The sequence below is a fragment of the Eretmochelys imbricata genome, chromosome 22, assembly GCF_965152235.1.
Source record: "Eretmochelys imbricata isolate rEreImb1 chromosome 22, rEreImb1.hap1, whole genome shotgun sequence".
NCBI lineage: Eukaryota > Metazoa > Chordata > Testudines > Cheloniidae > Eretmochelys > Eretmochelys imbricata.
In genome coordinates this window covers 3510666-3525914 of record NC_135593.1, presented here as the reverse complement: position 1 = coordinate 3525914, position 15249 = coordinate 3510666, and the positions used below count along the sequence as shown (strand labels likewise).

The following is a 15249-nucleotide window of genomic DNA, read 5'->3' as shown; positions in this document are numbered from 1 at the left end:
AGGCGGATCAAGGGCAGGGCGGCAGGGGAGGGGCGAGAAGAGGGAGGGGCTCAGGGGAAGGGGCAGAGTGGGGCCAGGGACTCAGGGTGGCGCGGGGGTGCGCCACCCATGGGGAAAAATAAAAGTCAGTGCCTGTGGGTGCAACTTACTGCACAGGGGTGGGGTAACAGGCCCCCCAACCTCCTCCCTATGACGCACAGGTGGTCATGCCGCCCCTCCAAGAGCGGGCGGCAAAGCCCTCGGTGAGGTGGGGATCCGAATGGCCTCACATGCCGGGCGATTTGGAGGTTCTCAAAGCATATAAAGAAACGAGACAGCTGAGCTATGCCCAGAGTGGAGCCAACGGGCATTGGGGGAAGAGATTCTGAATCCCTGCTTGGGGGAGCCTCCTCCCTCTGAGGATTTGTATTCCCCCTCAGAGAGGCAGCATGGGCCAGTGGGTAGAGCGCTAGCCTGGCTCTTGGGAGCCCTGGGGTCAGCTCCCAGCTCTGCACAGACTGCCCTGGGGGAGCATTTCAAGCCCTCAGTTCCAGGGCCGGCCCACAAGATTTTGGCACCTGAGGCAGGGAGCTCAAATGACGCCCCCCCATACCCCCTCGCTTGGGCCAAAACTTTGAAAAGTCGCCATTCTGCCTTCTTCCCATTCTACTCCTCTCATGGTACTGCTCTGCTACCTACCCCAATAAAGGAGAACTAACAACTTAAAATGCCTTGTTCAAAAATGTTAAGTAACACTTAACTTTCAAACACCTGAACAGCAAATGTAACTTTCCTTGTCTGCAGAGTAAACACTGCCATTTGTATCTGTTTGAATAATTAAAGTGGGGCTTTCCAGTGCCTTCTTGGTTGCAAAGATTTGAACTGCTTCCTGCTGAAGGTCCACAGTCTGGGCCAGCTCCTGCTCTGTTGAGATGGTTGCAAGGCCGACCAGCCTCTCCCGTGTCACTGTGGAGCGTAGATGTGTTCTTATTAACTTCAGCTTGGAGAAGCTGCATTCTCCACTGGGAATTGTTACAGGAAGGGTTAGAAGTATGCGCAGAGCAACAAAAGCATTTGGAAAGAGGGTGGTTGTCTTATTTGTGCACATATATTCCAGAACAGCCTTGGAGTTGAACCTGCTGAAATATATCTTGAAAGGGCTCTCGGTTCTTCACCTAAATCACTCACATCAATATCGCGCATGTCATCATGTGTCAACACTGTCTCCAGTGCCCTGCATTGCTGGTGTCGGTCTTCTTCAGGTATAGTGAGGAGTTCTGGAATATCAGACAACATCCCAAATGTACTGCTGTGTTCCTTGAGCTGCAGGAAACGTTCTTCAACTGACTGTATTGCACAATCTAGCACCTGGTTAAAGAATTCAACTTTGAATTGTTGTTTGGGGTCTCTTATGGGATTATCCCATGCCTCCTAATCAAAATGCCGTCTTCTTCGGTGACTCTTGTATTCTTGAATGGGTGGGAAAATCGCTTCAGTGTGAAATTTCTCTGCCAACTTCTGTGCACTCTTCAGAACATTTTGAAATCCCTCATCTGACTGGTAAGACTGTAGGTATGACTATGCTTTGTCCAATTGTTCCATTGCTCCAGATATATCAAGGTCAACACCTTGGAGTATCTTGCTTACAATATTTATTTCAAACACTATGTCATGCCACAACACTAAGCCACACAGAAATTTGAAGTTATGTATGTTTCTGGTGATTCCATTTCCCTTTGCCACTGTTCTCCCATGAACAGTTCCTGTCACAGCATTATCCTCCATAATGGCAACTATGGCATCATCTATCTTCCCAATTTGGTGTTTGATAGGCTTTATCGCCTCCACTCGACTTTCCCATCGTGTGGCACTCAGTGGTTTCAGTGTCAGAGAGGATCTTCCCAGATGTTGCTTCAAAATTTGCCACGGATGAGTTGATGCAGAGAAAAATACAGAGATGCTTTGAATTACATTAAAAAATTCAGCAGCCTCACTAGAAGCTGATGCTGCATCGTTGACCACCAAGGTCAATGAATGAGAACTGAACAGGACAAAAAAAGCTTGAGGGGTTTAACTCTTGGATCCGTGTCTGCACTGCTCTGTTCTGTCCTCTCATGTTGGCACCATTACCGTAGCCCTGACCTCTCATTCAGCTGTCGCAATTCCCGTCTCTTCCAGCTTTTTAAGAAGCACATTTGTCATACCAGCTCCTGTAGTATCATCAATGTCAATAAATTCTAGAAAATGCTCTGACAGTCACCATTGCAGGGACATTGTCACTAGGTTCTGTTGTGGTTACAAAACGCTCCATTAAAGTCATTTGTTCCATATGACTGATGTCAGGTGCGCAGTCCAGAATAACAGAGTAAGATCTTGCTGACTTCAGATCTGCCCCAATCTTCTGTTTGACTTTTGTTGCCAGTGACTGTATAATCTCATTTTGAATTGTTTTTCCAAGGTAGTGGTGTGTGTACATTTCTTGGGTGGTGACTCTTCTTAGATGCTCCTGGAGTACAGCATCAAACTCAGCCATCAGCTCCACAGCCTTAAGGAAGTTTCCATTGTTTGGCACATACAGCTGATCTGAAGTGCCACGCAGGGCTAGGATTTGGGTAGCAAGCTTTCTCACAATGGCAAAGAGCCTTTTCAGAACATTTTGCCAGTAAAGAGACTCTGATCCAATCTTCTCTTGATGCTGATCATCTATGGTGGCCTTTAACCTTACTCTCATCTCAAGCTCTTTCCACCTATGGAATGCTCTCTGGTGATTTGCTGCCTTCTCATGGCATGCCAGATTTCTAGCCAGTTTTTTCCAGTCCTTTGTTCCTGTAGAACCCAATGTGGCTGGAACATTAGACTGGAAGAGTTTGCAACAAAACCAGTATGCAGCATTCTGGGTTTTTGAGTACATAAGCCATGGCCTCTTCACTTTGTCACCATTGGGGATTTCACACCAGTAATGTGTTGGATGGAAACTTCTATTTTCATTGTCTTTGGGGAACATGAAGTTTTTCACTTGCTGTGGCCCGTGCAGTACAAGGAAGTCCCTCGGGCTACTGCTCAAGTGGGTCCAGAGTCCTGGATCATCTAGACTTAAGGAACTAAACTCAGCAGCAGCTGTTTCTTGTGCCTCCACCATACTCTTCTCTGATCTGCACTTTTCCTCAGGACTGTGCATGGTTACATCCATTTGAGATGGAGATATGGATCCTGCAGCAGCTGCCAGGTCACCTGCACTCTGACTAACTGGAAGATCAGGCCTCTCCTCACCACTCACATCCTTACTGGGGCCGGAAGGCTCACGGTGAACATTTGTGCCTATGTATCTCAGGAGAGCTCCTTCCTGCTTAGATAGAAAAGCTTCCTTTGCTTTATTTCTTTTTCTGAGTGCTGCCCCAGAGGGGCATTTTCTTCTTTCACTCATGGCTGCTGTTCTGGGCCAGCTATAGTGGCTCTCAACACTCAGTTGAAGGGGACAAATAAGCAGGCTGGTAGCAGGGCCTGAGTGAGGGAAGGTATCAGCGTCTTAGGGCCTAACTGGCTCCTACTACTGCAGTTGACGGCCTTTTCTCCTCAAGTGGATCTCGGGAAGCAGCAGGACACAGGGAGCTCCCTGAGAAGCTGGGGTTAATCAGTCCAGGCTCCTGGGGGTGCTAGCGAGGGACATAAGAGGCTCCTCCCCCTCTCTCTCCCTGCAGCTCCTGCTGCTTTCTGTGATTCCTGCTCCCCTGTTCTCCTGCCTGCCTGTTCTGTCTCTTGCGCCCTCCTTCCTCCAGCCCAGCACTCCCCCATCTCTGTGCATCCAGAGCAGGGAGAATCGAGATGCACCAGCAGCAGACACCATTTTCTACACGCTGGGTCCTAGTGGCGCCCCCCCCCGCCCAGTCTGGCACCTGAGGCAGCCGCCTCGGTTCGCCTCATGGTGGGGCCAGCCCTGCTCAGGTCACTGGCTGGGACAGAATGTAGCCGATCGCGGTAACACCGGGCGAGGTTGGAGCAAGGGTTACATAAAACCTGTGGATGTGTTTGAGATATCCACACCCTCAACCCGCCAGCTAAACACCCTCCCTGCCAGGGATCGCTACGGCAGGGAGCGGGGGCTGAACCTCCCAGCCCACGTTTCTCTTGTGGGCCGTGGTGCCAGTGTGAGAGCAGCACTATACTGGCCTCGGCTGCAGGGGTCTCGTGGCGATGCGCAGCCCTGCGGCCATGGAGCCGGGCACAGCAGCCACGGTGGAAGGGGCGCTGACCTGCAAACCAGAGGCCATGTGCCAGCGGTTACTGTTACTATTTCTGTGCCCTTCACTGCCCTGATTCTGAGCCAAGGTTCCACATCTCACCAGTCGGACAGAGACGCCACCGGTCAGCTTGTCCATGGTCCCCGCAGGCAGAGCCGGGAGAAGCCAAGTCTTTAATATACCCGAGCCAAAGCCCGGCTGCTCTGCCACACAGCATTTCCGAAGGAGCATGTCACGTTAGGCACTTTTCTAACCTCCCGAACACAGCGTGGGCCTGGAGCACGCGACCACAGAGCGAGGGCGGTGCCTTTACTCCTCCCTCCAGGCGCGAGTGCAGCCAGCAGACGCTCGTGCTGTTCTGAGTTCAGCCCCACGCCGGGCCATCGGTACGTTTGGGTGGGGCGCCTGCTCGAAACCAGGGACACGCCCCATCCCCCTGCTGGCTCAGAAACCCTCGGGCCGTAGCTGCACCATGCAGGAACCGGCCCCCACAGGATAACAGCATGCTCGCTCCCCAGCCATCGCTCTGCAGCTGGAGTGGAGGAGAGGGCTGTGCTGTACTGCTAAAGGGGGGAAGGGAGGGGCAACTCCTGCCAATGACCCAGGTGGGGGTAAAAAATATTCCCCTTTGCATAACAGCTGGGTCAAGGCCCTGCTTTACTGCTGGAGGGGTTTTCCATCACACAGCACTGTGAGCTGATGGGACGTGGGATGTTGCATTAATGCTGGTTTTCCCATTGCATGTTTAGTGGTTGTAGCCTGGTTCCTGGGGCTGCGCTGGGGTGGGGGCAGACAGTGTTTGCGGCTGAAAGTGCCCAGGGGGGCATGCAGGGTGGGACAGCCCCTGCCCGGTGAGCCCCAGGAGGGACAGAAGCAGATTTAATACGTGTAGTGTTCTCTCAGTGGACTGGTTGTGCCTGCAGGGGAAGGGCTGCCTAAGGGCATTGCTGCCGGGCTATGAGCCTTTCCCCTGGAGGGCACGGCATTGAGTCCAGCCCAGCTCAGCAGGGCGCAGACTGTTCCCGGCCTGGGGGCCAGCCCCTCATCACAGGATTTCTCTTTGTTAAAAATATCATGATGTGGGGGTCAGTGTCTGATGTCTGGGGCCTGACTTGGGGTTTGGACCTTTTGGGGCTGAAACTGAGCTAGACCCAGCCTGGACCCATTAATCAGTCCCAGCCCCGCCTTGTCAGAGCAGGCGGGCCCAGCAGCCCAGCCCGCCCTGCCTTTGGGGGTGCAAGCCCCACTCCCAGCCACGGGGTGTGCCAAATGGGGGAGCAGCCCTGGTGAGCGGCTGGAGGGGCAGCGCCCAGCACAGTGCCCCCCCCCAGCCTCCTGGTCCCTGCCTGCAGCACGCGCCTGCAGCCACTCTGCATCCCCACGGCCGTGGGGCAGAGCTGGGGTGCAGCAGGATGAGCACTGGGCAGGGCAGGGCCGGGGGATTCTTATCCCGACCGAAGAGCCCAGCTGGCGGTTGTGTGTGGGGCGCTGGTGCCCCCTGCTGCCAACTCTCTAGTAACGCAAGCCCTGGCAGAACTCAGAGCCATTCCGGCTGGTCCTTCGGCTGGGCAGTGATGCCCTACGTGGCTGGGCAGTGAGATCTAGACATGCCCACCCTGGCTGGCTCAGTGCCACACGGAGAGCAGGAGAGGCAATGGGTTGCCAAACTGTTCACAGCAGCCCTGGCATGGGGACGGTCAGGAAGGGGGTAACAGACTCCAGCCCTGTCCCCAGGCACTTGCTGTCCCCCGGACAGGCCTGGAGCCCCAGGGATGTGGCTTACAGAATTCCCTCCTTTTCTCCTGCCAGTCTCCTCGTCTTGCCTAGGCCTGGCTGCTGCCAGCTCTGCCCTAGGCCAGCCCAGGCTGCCATCTCAGAGGTGCCTCTGGGTAGGGTGGCTCTGCTCAGTGTGGTCCCTGGTGTTGGAGGAAGCAGCTGGGGCAAGAGATGCTCCAAGGAAGGAATCCACCTCACTCAGTGACCAGGGTGTCCCACTGTCCCTCGCTGGGGCACGGGCTGTGGATGGCAGCACCTGGCCATGGTTCCCAGTGCAGATCCCCAGGCCATGCAGGCCCCACAAGGCTCCCTCACCTTCCCCTTGCCTGCCCCCAGCCTCCAGGAGAGTGGGGCCAGGGCGGCGGAGGGGGCCCAGCCCTGGGGGATAAGGTGGAGCAGGAGCATGTGGACGGTGAGGGGGCAAGTGTTGAGGGAGCAGGGCAGCTGGGGGAGCCCGAGTGCCTGGCAGTGTGAGGGGGTGGAGGGTGGGGTGTACTGAGGAGCAGGAGAGGGGTCTGGGGGTACCTGAGTGCAGAGATGGGGGGCCTGTGAGAGTCCCTAGGGAGCGGCAGAGGCGGCTGAGTTTCCAGGCCCCAGACAAGCCCAGCCTTTGTGTTCTCTGACCAGGCATGAGCCCCAATGGGGGCCAAGTAGGCTGGCCCCCCCATGTCTCCACCAGCCAGCGGGGAAGCGATGCCAGCAAATGGCTCCAGCCAGCCACAGTGTCTGGAGGGGGAAGGCCCTGGCTTCATGGCCAGAGGTTCATGGAAGACCAGGGAATATTACATCCCCCACCCCCCACCAGAGAGCTCCACAGGGTAACACAGCCCCCCCACCTAGAGACTCCCCCACTAACGCAGCCCCCCAAACACTCCCCAGCCCAAGAGCTCCAGAGGGTAACACAGATCCCCAGAAACACCCTTGCTAATGCAGCCCCCAACCCCCACTAACACAGACCCCCAGACCTCCCATTAACAAAGTGCCCAGATACTCCTGCCACTAACGGAGCCCTCCAGCACCACCTTCCCCCGCTAAGACAGCCTCACCCCGCAGAGAGCCACATAGGCTAGCAGCCCCCCAGTGCACCTCCCAGACTATGACAGGGCCCCATGGGTGAACCCAATCTCCCCCAAACTTCCCGCAGTGCTCCGCAAGGTCCCAAAGCACTCGCAGGCCTGCAGAGCACCCAGGAAATTCTCCTGAACACCCTGCTCCCTTCCAGCCCCCCAGCTACTGGGGAAGGGCAGCCTGGCCTGGTGCTGCAGCCCCAACGCTCTGGGACCAGGGCTGGAGGAAGGTCCATGGGGCAGGCTGCGGCTTTGCTCACCTTTGCTTGCATGGCGCTTTCCTGAGCTGCCAGTGCCGGGCACACTGCTAGGGCTGGTGGAGTACGCCGGGAGGCTGGGCGACAGCACGGGGGTGCTCTGTACCTGCTGTAGCTCTGGGGGAGAAGGAGAGGAGGGGTGAACCGTGGGACAGTTGAGGTGGGGGGGGATAACCAGAGCTGCACCTCTCCTCCGGGCCCCTCTCAGGCCAGACCAGCTCTCAGCTGGAGCCGTGCAGATGGGCGCGAACCCACTGAAGCCAGTGTCCAGCCTGCGACAGTGGCTGCTGCATTGGACTTGTCGCCGAGCGCGGAGGAGCCTGTGAGGAGGTTTTGGACCCAGTCCCCACTCGCATGCGAGCCCCTGACATCACTCTGCGACCGAGCCTGGGAATCCCGGCCTGCCCTGCTCTGCTCCCAGCACCACTGGGATGGGGGGGGGGGGTGCACGCTGCACCACAGTGATTCGCTTCCCAGGGCCCCCAGGCTGGGGGTACAGCTACACTGCAGAGACTGGTTTCAGAGTAACAGCCGTGTTAGTCTGTATCTGCAAAAAGAAGAGGAGGACTTGTGGCACCTTAGAGACTAACCAATTTATTTGAGCATGAGCTTTTGTGAGCTACAGCTCACTTCATCAGATGCATACTGTGGAAACTGACTACACCAGCACAGCTGTGCACCAGAGCTATCCTGGCAGAGCCGTGCCACGTAGATGCAGCCAGCATCGGCAGAAGAGAACATTAGCTATGTGTGTGACGCTGCCAGGCCAGGTGCCAGCTCATGCCAAGGCCCCCCCGGCCTCCCTGACAAAGGCACAGCTGGAAACCAGCCAGGCTCACCACTGTGTTTGTGTTGTTATAACATGCTAGCGTTACCATGTGTTCAGAGTTGGGACTTTATGACATACTTGTGAGTTGCTGCAGGTATTAATCTCACATATAATATCTGCATCCCACATTACAGGGCACCATTTAAGTATTTTCTTTGTAACTATAAAAGCATTTGCTATGAACCTGCAAAGCCCCGAGTCAGGAGGAAGCACGGCCAGGTGTGAAATACTCGTTTACCACAAGAGGTGTCACGTCCTGCACACACAAAAGGTCTACAGACACCAGACAAGCCATTGTGGGACATCACTGCACAAAAGACTTCGCTGATTGCTCCCCTCATGCCCCTGAAGAGGAGACGTGCTCGTCCCACCCCTTCGAACTCCGGGGGGAGGGAATAAAAGTGCCTGGCCAGAAGGAACTTTATGTCTATACTGCTTGAACTCTGCAGGGCAAAGACTGTGAAGCGTATGCAAGAGAGAGGCCATATAGAGCTTGCAGATTATAGAAGCTTCTGTTACCTTTTAGAACCTAAGACTGTAACTCATTTGTGGGTGTGTTTACTGCTTTAACCCTGTCAATAACTCTCATTCCTTTTTCTTATCCAATAAACCTTTAGTTAGTTTATTATAGGATTGGCTATAGGCGTTTTCTTGGGTTTCAGATCTGAGGTGTCATTGACCTCGGGTAACTGACTGGTCCTTTGGGACTAGAGGTAACCTGAGTGTTGTGGTTTGTGGTATAAGGGACCATCTTACACAAAAGCAAGATAGACTGGAGTGCCCAAGGGGACTGTCTGTGACGCCATGGTTTTGCTGTAACAGTGTCAGAGGAGTTCACACTTGTTACTGGGTTGGTGAATTCTAATTGTGGAACATACTACCAGTTTGGGGTTTGTGCCAGTTGCCCGGGGGTTGGCACTCATGGTGGTGAGCCACTCCACACAGCCTGACAATGTCAATGGAAGCCCTCTTCCGCCAGCATAGCTGTGTCTGCTCCGGGGGTTAGGTGGGCAGAGCTACCCGGGTCAGGGTGTGGTTGGTTCACACGCCTTACTGACGTAGCTATGCCAATGTCACTTTCAAGCCAATGAATCTGTCTACCCTGCAGCTGCAGGTGTGTTTGCAGAAAGGGCCGATCTAGCGAGATCAAGGCAAGCTTGGGTAACAGCAGCAGGGAAGCCATGGCAGCAGGGGGTAGCACAGGCTAGCCCTGCCCACCCAGGGCCCCGGGGACTTTCTGAAGCAGCGCTGCCTGATCTGCTGCAACTTGGCTGGGGCTGTTACCCGAGGGAGCTTTGATCTAGCTAGCTGGGGGGGGGGGGGGCAGGGTAGCTCAGTGGTTTGAGCATTGGCCTGCTAAACCCAGGGTCTTGAGTTCAATCCTTGAGTGGGCCATTTAGGGATCTGGGGCAAAACTTGGGGATTGGTCCTGCTTTGAGCAGGGGGTTGGACTAGATGCCCTCCTGAGGTCCCTTCCAACCCTGATATTCTATGATGAGCTCTGCCTATACTGCAATCGCACCACAGACATCCCCTTACACTGGTGCTGAGCAGGGCCACGCGGAGTCTTAGAGTCATGGATTTGAAGACCAGAAGGGATCATTGCGATTGTCTAGTAACTTGGCCAGCATAGAGATCACTGAATGTGTTTGCAACTCCATGATGAGCCAAATCTGGTGCGTGACAGGGCAGAATGCCAGTGAGGGACAGGTGTCTGTCGACAGCATCCAACCATCGTGTTGTAGGCCCTCCAGGGCGTCCTTTCCATCCAGCTCCAAGTCGAAGATGATTTTTGCAGGGAAGCTAGTAGGCATTCAGAGCAGATGACCATGTCCCCTAGAACACTGGGGCAACTGTCTGAGAGAGCGGGACCTGTGCAGCTAGGAAATGGCTCTCTTCATTCAACTTGAGTTTGAACTATTTGATATTTTTGATTATTCAGAGATGCTTCATCTGACTGGTGTCCAGCTTCTTTTCAGTCTTGTTTCAGTCCTTGTTTCGTGCATTGCTTAATTACAAATGTTATTTACCTTACAACATGTGACCATATCATCTCCCAAATGAGCGATGCAACACTGTTCAAACACAGCTAAGGTATTAATGGAGATCCAGGGCTTCTTAGCCATTTTAGGGGCCAAGGACAGTCATAGCAATATGACCACAAAGCTCTTATGGGAGTCAAAGCCATCGCCCTCAAGGAATCTTCTGCCAGGAACGACGTGGCTTCCTTCTATAAACACTTGTGGCACTCACCCCCAAGAAAGATCTTTCATTTGGTGTGGTCAACTCCAGTTCTGATCAGCTGCTCAATGCAGAGGTGGAGGGTACATGTCAGTCAGCTGGTAAATGCACTCTCAGCTTTGCTGGACCCTGACATTAAGGCTGCTGCTGAGTTGACCCATTCCATGCAAAACGATCCTGGTGAATCCACCAAAATCCACAGAGATGTAAAGACACATAAGGGAAACCAGGCAGCAAGAATCTGTGGCGTTCCTGTGGAACTGTTATCTGGGATCTGAAGCCCGTCCAGGTGGAGAGAGAATCAGTATACTTTGGCAATCTCAAACCTGTTTGAGATTTCAACTGCACAGCGGTTTCAAATGCTATCGAAATTTAGGTCAGAGCATTTGAATTCTGGTAACCCAATCATTGCTTTGCCAGTGCTCGTTAATCTAAGAAAGAAACGCGCAGAGACTAATTAGTGGTTGCTGTTGCCAGGCTTGGCAGACCAATAAGATCTGCAGTTGCTGATGGACGATTTCCAGCTATGAGAGATTAGGAACTCAATCATCTTCTTTGTTCAACCGTCCTTCCTCGACCAAGGAAATTGGTGAATTCGCTTACTATGAAACCAGGTGTCGGAAGTGCGGAAGCAATTTTTATAGTGGGGGTGCGGAAGGTGAAAACCATGTGTTTAGGTTGTTATTACTACTTCAAGCCAGGGGGTGCTGCAGCACCCCCAGCACGCTTAGTTCCAGCACCTAGGCTAGGTGTTCGTAGCAGCATGGGGCTGAAAGATCTAGGCTCAGCGCCCAGTCAAACACCAACTAGTGGGCTAGATGCCGTGGCACCTGGATGAGGGTCTCTGGGAAGTCAGAGCAGGTGATCCCGATGGACCTTAAATTCTCTGGATCTCTGTAGGGCTGGAGGGATGGGGTGTGACACTGCACCCCATATTCTTCATAGTGATATTATTATGACATGATTATGGCATAATTATGGTGCATTTTGTACCAGACGGGTCATGTGAGGTGCCATTGGAAAAGTTATGATTTGCTGAATATGATTATCCTATTTGTATACACATATCATTTTTGTATGTGAAGTTGTGAATATTGACTATGTATCTGTATTTCAATTGTGCTTACGCTGGGTGACACCCACAACTAGCCTTTCTGGTACAACAATGAAGAAGCCAGACAGTGCTGATGGCACATCAGCAAAGACAATGGACCCTGGAAGAACTTAACTTTCCTTTGAACATTCCAGACAGCCTGTAAGTAATGGCTGCTATAACTCAGAAAGGTATGCAAGGGCATGTAACCAGGCCACATGACTCTGGACTCCATCTTGGGATGTCTGTGTTTTTCCACAAACTGAGTTTGGGACAAAGGGTTCCTGACATATGCTAAAGCTCTATAAGGCAGGGAGTGACATAATCTGTTGTTCTTCACTCCCCACACAAGAGGACTCCTGAAAACACCTGCGGATAAAAGACTGAACTGGAGAAGTGCTGGACCCAGGGTAAAGGGATTTCTAGCCTGTGTATGAAAACCCTGGAGATTCCAAGCTGCAAAGTAAATGTAGCTTGTGCCTTAAGAATCTGCCAACCTGCTTGTATCATCAGCCTGGGTGAGAATTTGCTAATTCATATCCTATCTTTCTAGTGCTTAGTTTGCATTTTTGTTTATTTGCTAGGTGATCTGCTTTGATCTGTTTGCTATCACTTATAATCACTTAAAATCTATCTTTTTGTACTTAATACACTTGTTTTATGTTTTAATCTAAACCAGTAAGTTTGGAGTGAAGTGCTTGGGAATCTTAGCTCAAGGGGCGGGGGCTGTTGCATTTCCTCTCCACACTGAGGAAGGCGAACTCTATGAGCTTGCACTGTACAGTCCCCTGTGCAGCACAGACAGTATAATTTTGAGTTTATATTCCAGGGAGTGGGAGGGGCTCCTAGGCTGGGAAGCTGGTGGTTATTTTAGCTGTATCCTCTCTATTGTTGGTTCATGCAGTGGCTGGTCAGAGAGCCTGCATGTAACTGCAGCTGCCTGTGTCCCTACCTGTGTGAATGCTAGTGGAAGTGTAGGACCAGGAGCGGGTCTGCCGCTTGTCACAGCAGCACAGTGGGAGAGACATCCCAGGCTCGTGAGTCAGAGGGCTCAGGGTACCCAGCCCGAGGTGGCACCCCGGGGGGATCCCATCATACAGGGATCAGACTCCACTAACAATCCTGCACTAAGTGGCCAGGCCTGCTGTCCTGGGGTGAGGTGTTGGCTCCCCACAGCGTTTAGTGTCCCTGCTGCCCACTCAAGCGCAGGTGTCTGGGGCAGGGGCCAGAGTCACTCCCCAGTGCCGCCTCCCCCACCCCCACTGGGCTCGGCTACACTCGGCTTGGCTGGAATCCCCAGAGGCAGAGCAGCTGGGGCCCAAGCTGCAGACAGCGCCTGGGATGGAGGAGCGGCTACGCTGTCGCCCCCTGCCCCGTGCTCCAGCACGGCACAGCTCCCTGGGGCAGCTCAGGGAGGGAGCACTCACCGCACAGCTCGTGGCAAGTAAACAGGGTCCATTGGCTTTCTCTGACCTTCATGGCGCCGGTTTGTCCTAAACTCTGGAGATAATGAAATCCCAGCCTCCCTCAGCACCCCTCCCACAGTAGCTTCCCTCCCCCACATTGGCAGCCCCTCTGTAGGCAGTGAAGCTGCTGGGGTTAGCACGTGTTTCCCTTCCTGGGGTTTGCCAGGAGCTGGGGACTGGAGGCTGGACGCAAGGAGAGTGGTGGTGGTCGGCTCAGGCTGAGGGGGCGCAGGGCAGGGCTGTTGCTGAGGGCATGGGGGGTGTACGATGCCAGCAACCCTTTGCGCTGCCCAAGGGCTGTTCAGCCATTGGACTCAGAGCACAAAGGTGCAGGGGGGAAGGAGTGGGAGGGCTCCGGTCCCCACGGCTTAGCATGGGACAAGCCCAGACAGGGGCACACACAGAACCCAGCAGCCCTGGTTTTTGTGTCTGCCCCCTGCTGCTGGACTGGGCACCTCATCCCCTGCTGTCAGTGTGGTCCTGGCCCCCTCCTGTGCTCCCACAGCCAGTGCCGCAGCGAGCCAGACAGCACTTGCCAGGGCTCCCGCTGCTCCCCTCCTCCTGCACCCTCTCGTGCCGCTGGGCCAGTGTGCTGCCCCTCCCCTGACACCCTGCGGGGAGCCATGCTGGAGCTCACAGGGCTTGTCCCGGGTGCGGAACCCGACCCCGGCGTGAAGCCAGGACCAGGGCAAAGAATGAACATAGGCCATGGCCAACCACCGGGGCAGGGGAGCGCCCAGGTGAAGGTCCCCTCCATGGGCAGGCCCAGTCGGGCTGTGATGCCAGCAGAACAGCCACAGGGTTGCTCTGGGGAGAAGGCCCCTGCCCCGGCCCTGGGGGCAGGAGGGCGGGGCACTAGGGAATGCCAGGGGCACGGCACTGGGCTGTGGCCGGGCTGTTTGGTGGGGCTCATGCCCAGTGGGATGGCAGACACTGCAGCTGTTCCCTGTGCCCATTTTCTGGCCACGCTGAGGAAAGACTGATCTGGCTGGGGCCTACGGCAAGCTAAGGTCGATGGCGGTCCTGCCATCGGGGCTGGTGTCAGCACGTGCAGGGCGCAGCGTAGCAGGGCAGCACGTTGCCACGGGCTCAGCGGATCAGGAGGGAAACGCCAACCCTTCCCGCGGGGCTTGTGTGCCCGCATGGCACCCTGCAGCCCCTGAATGCAGGCCCAGGCACCCTGAGGTCAGAGCCCCTAGCTCCCAGCTGGGACTTCCTGCGGCCCTTACCTCTTTTGCTGCTGCCCTCCCAGGGACCCTGCAAGGTGAGCCTGGGGGGTCCGGGGCCCGCTGGCTTCCACAGCCCTCTCTTTTCGGTTCCCCCCGCACAGCCGCTCTCCATGCCGATGCTCTGCCTGTAACGGGGCCCGAGCCTGGGGTCGGTGGGTCGCCCGGGCTCCGCAGCTCTGCAGTGAGGGCCAGGGGTGCTGGGCACAGGGGGGCGGTGGAAGGTTTGCATGTGCTTGGCGGGAAGGTCGACATAGAGCATCCTGTACAGGCTGCTGCTGTCGGGCCCCCGGGGGACAGCCGGGATCTGGGAGCTCTGGCTCGGCCTGTCAAAGGACACGGCTGCAGAGGGAAAGGAGAGAGACACGGTGTATTAGTCCCCAGGCCCTCGAGGCTCCATGAGTCCCACCCACCCCCAGCGCTCCCCCGCCCCACGCGCCCCCAGACACACCCAGCCCCCAGCGCTCCCCCGCCCCACGCACCCGCAGACACACCCAGCCCGCAGCGCTCCCCCCGCCCCACGCACCCCCAGACACACCCAGCCCGCAGCGCTCCCCCCGCCCCACGCACCCCCAGACACACCCAGCCCGCAGCGCTCCCCCCGCCCCACGTACCCCCAGACACACCCAGCCCCCAGCGCTCCCCCCGCCCCACGCACCCCCAGACACACCCAGCCCGCAGCGCTCCCCCCGCCCCACGCACCCCCAGACACACCCAGCCCCCAGCGCTCCCCCGCCCCACGCACCCCCACACACACCCAGCCCGCAGAGCTCCCCCGCCCCACGCGCCCCCACACACACCCAGCCCGCAGCGCTCCCCCGCCCCACGCGCCCCCAGACACACCCAGCCCGCAGAGCTCCCCCGCCCCACGCGCCCCCAGACACACCCAGCCCGCAGCGCTCCCCCCGCCCCACGCACCCCCAGACACACCCAGCCCCCAGCGCTCCCCCGCCCCACGCGCCCCCAGACACACCCAGCCCCCAGCGCTCCCCCCGCCCCACGCACCCCCAGACACACCCAGCCCCCAGCGCTCCCCCCGCCCCACGCACCCCCAGACACACCCAGCCCCCAGCGCTC

The 15249-nt window shown here is 56.0% G+C and overlaps 1 protein-coding gene across 1 annotated transcript in view; it reads right to left on the bottom strand.

The window, feature by feature from the left end:
* ROBO4 (roundabout guidance receptor 4) overlaps positions 1 to 15249 on the bottom strand; it is an 87787-nt gene that overhangs the window by 13154 nt on the left and 59384 nt on the right. Inside the window, 2 exon segments of the mRNA XM_077839936.1 lie at positions 7321 to 7434; positions 14176 to 14514. Of these exon segments, the coding sequence (XP_077696062.1) occupies positions 7321 to 7434; positions 14176 to 14514 (453 nt within the window).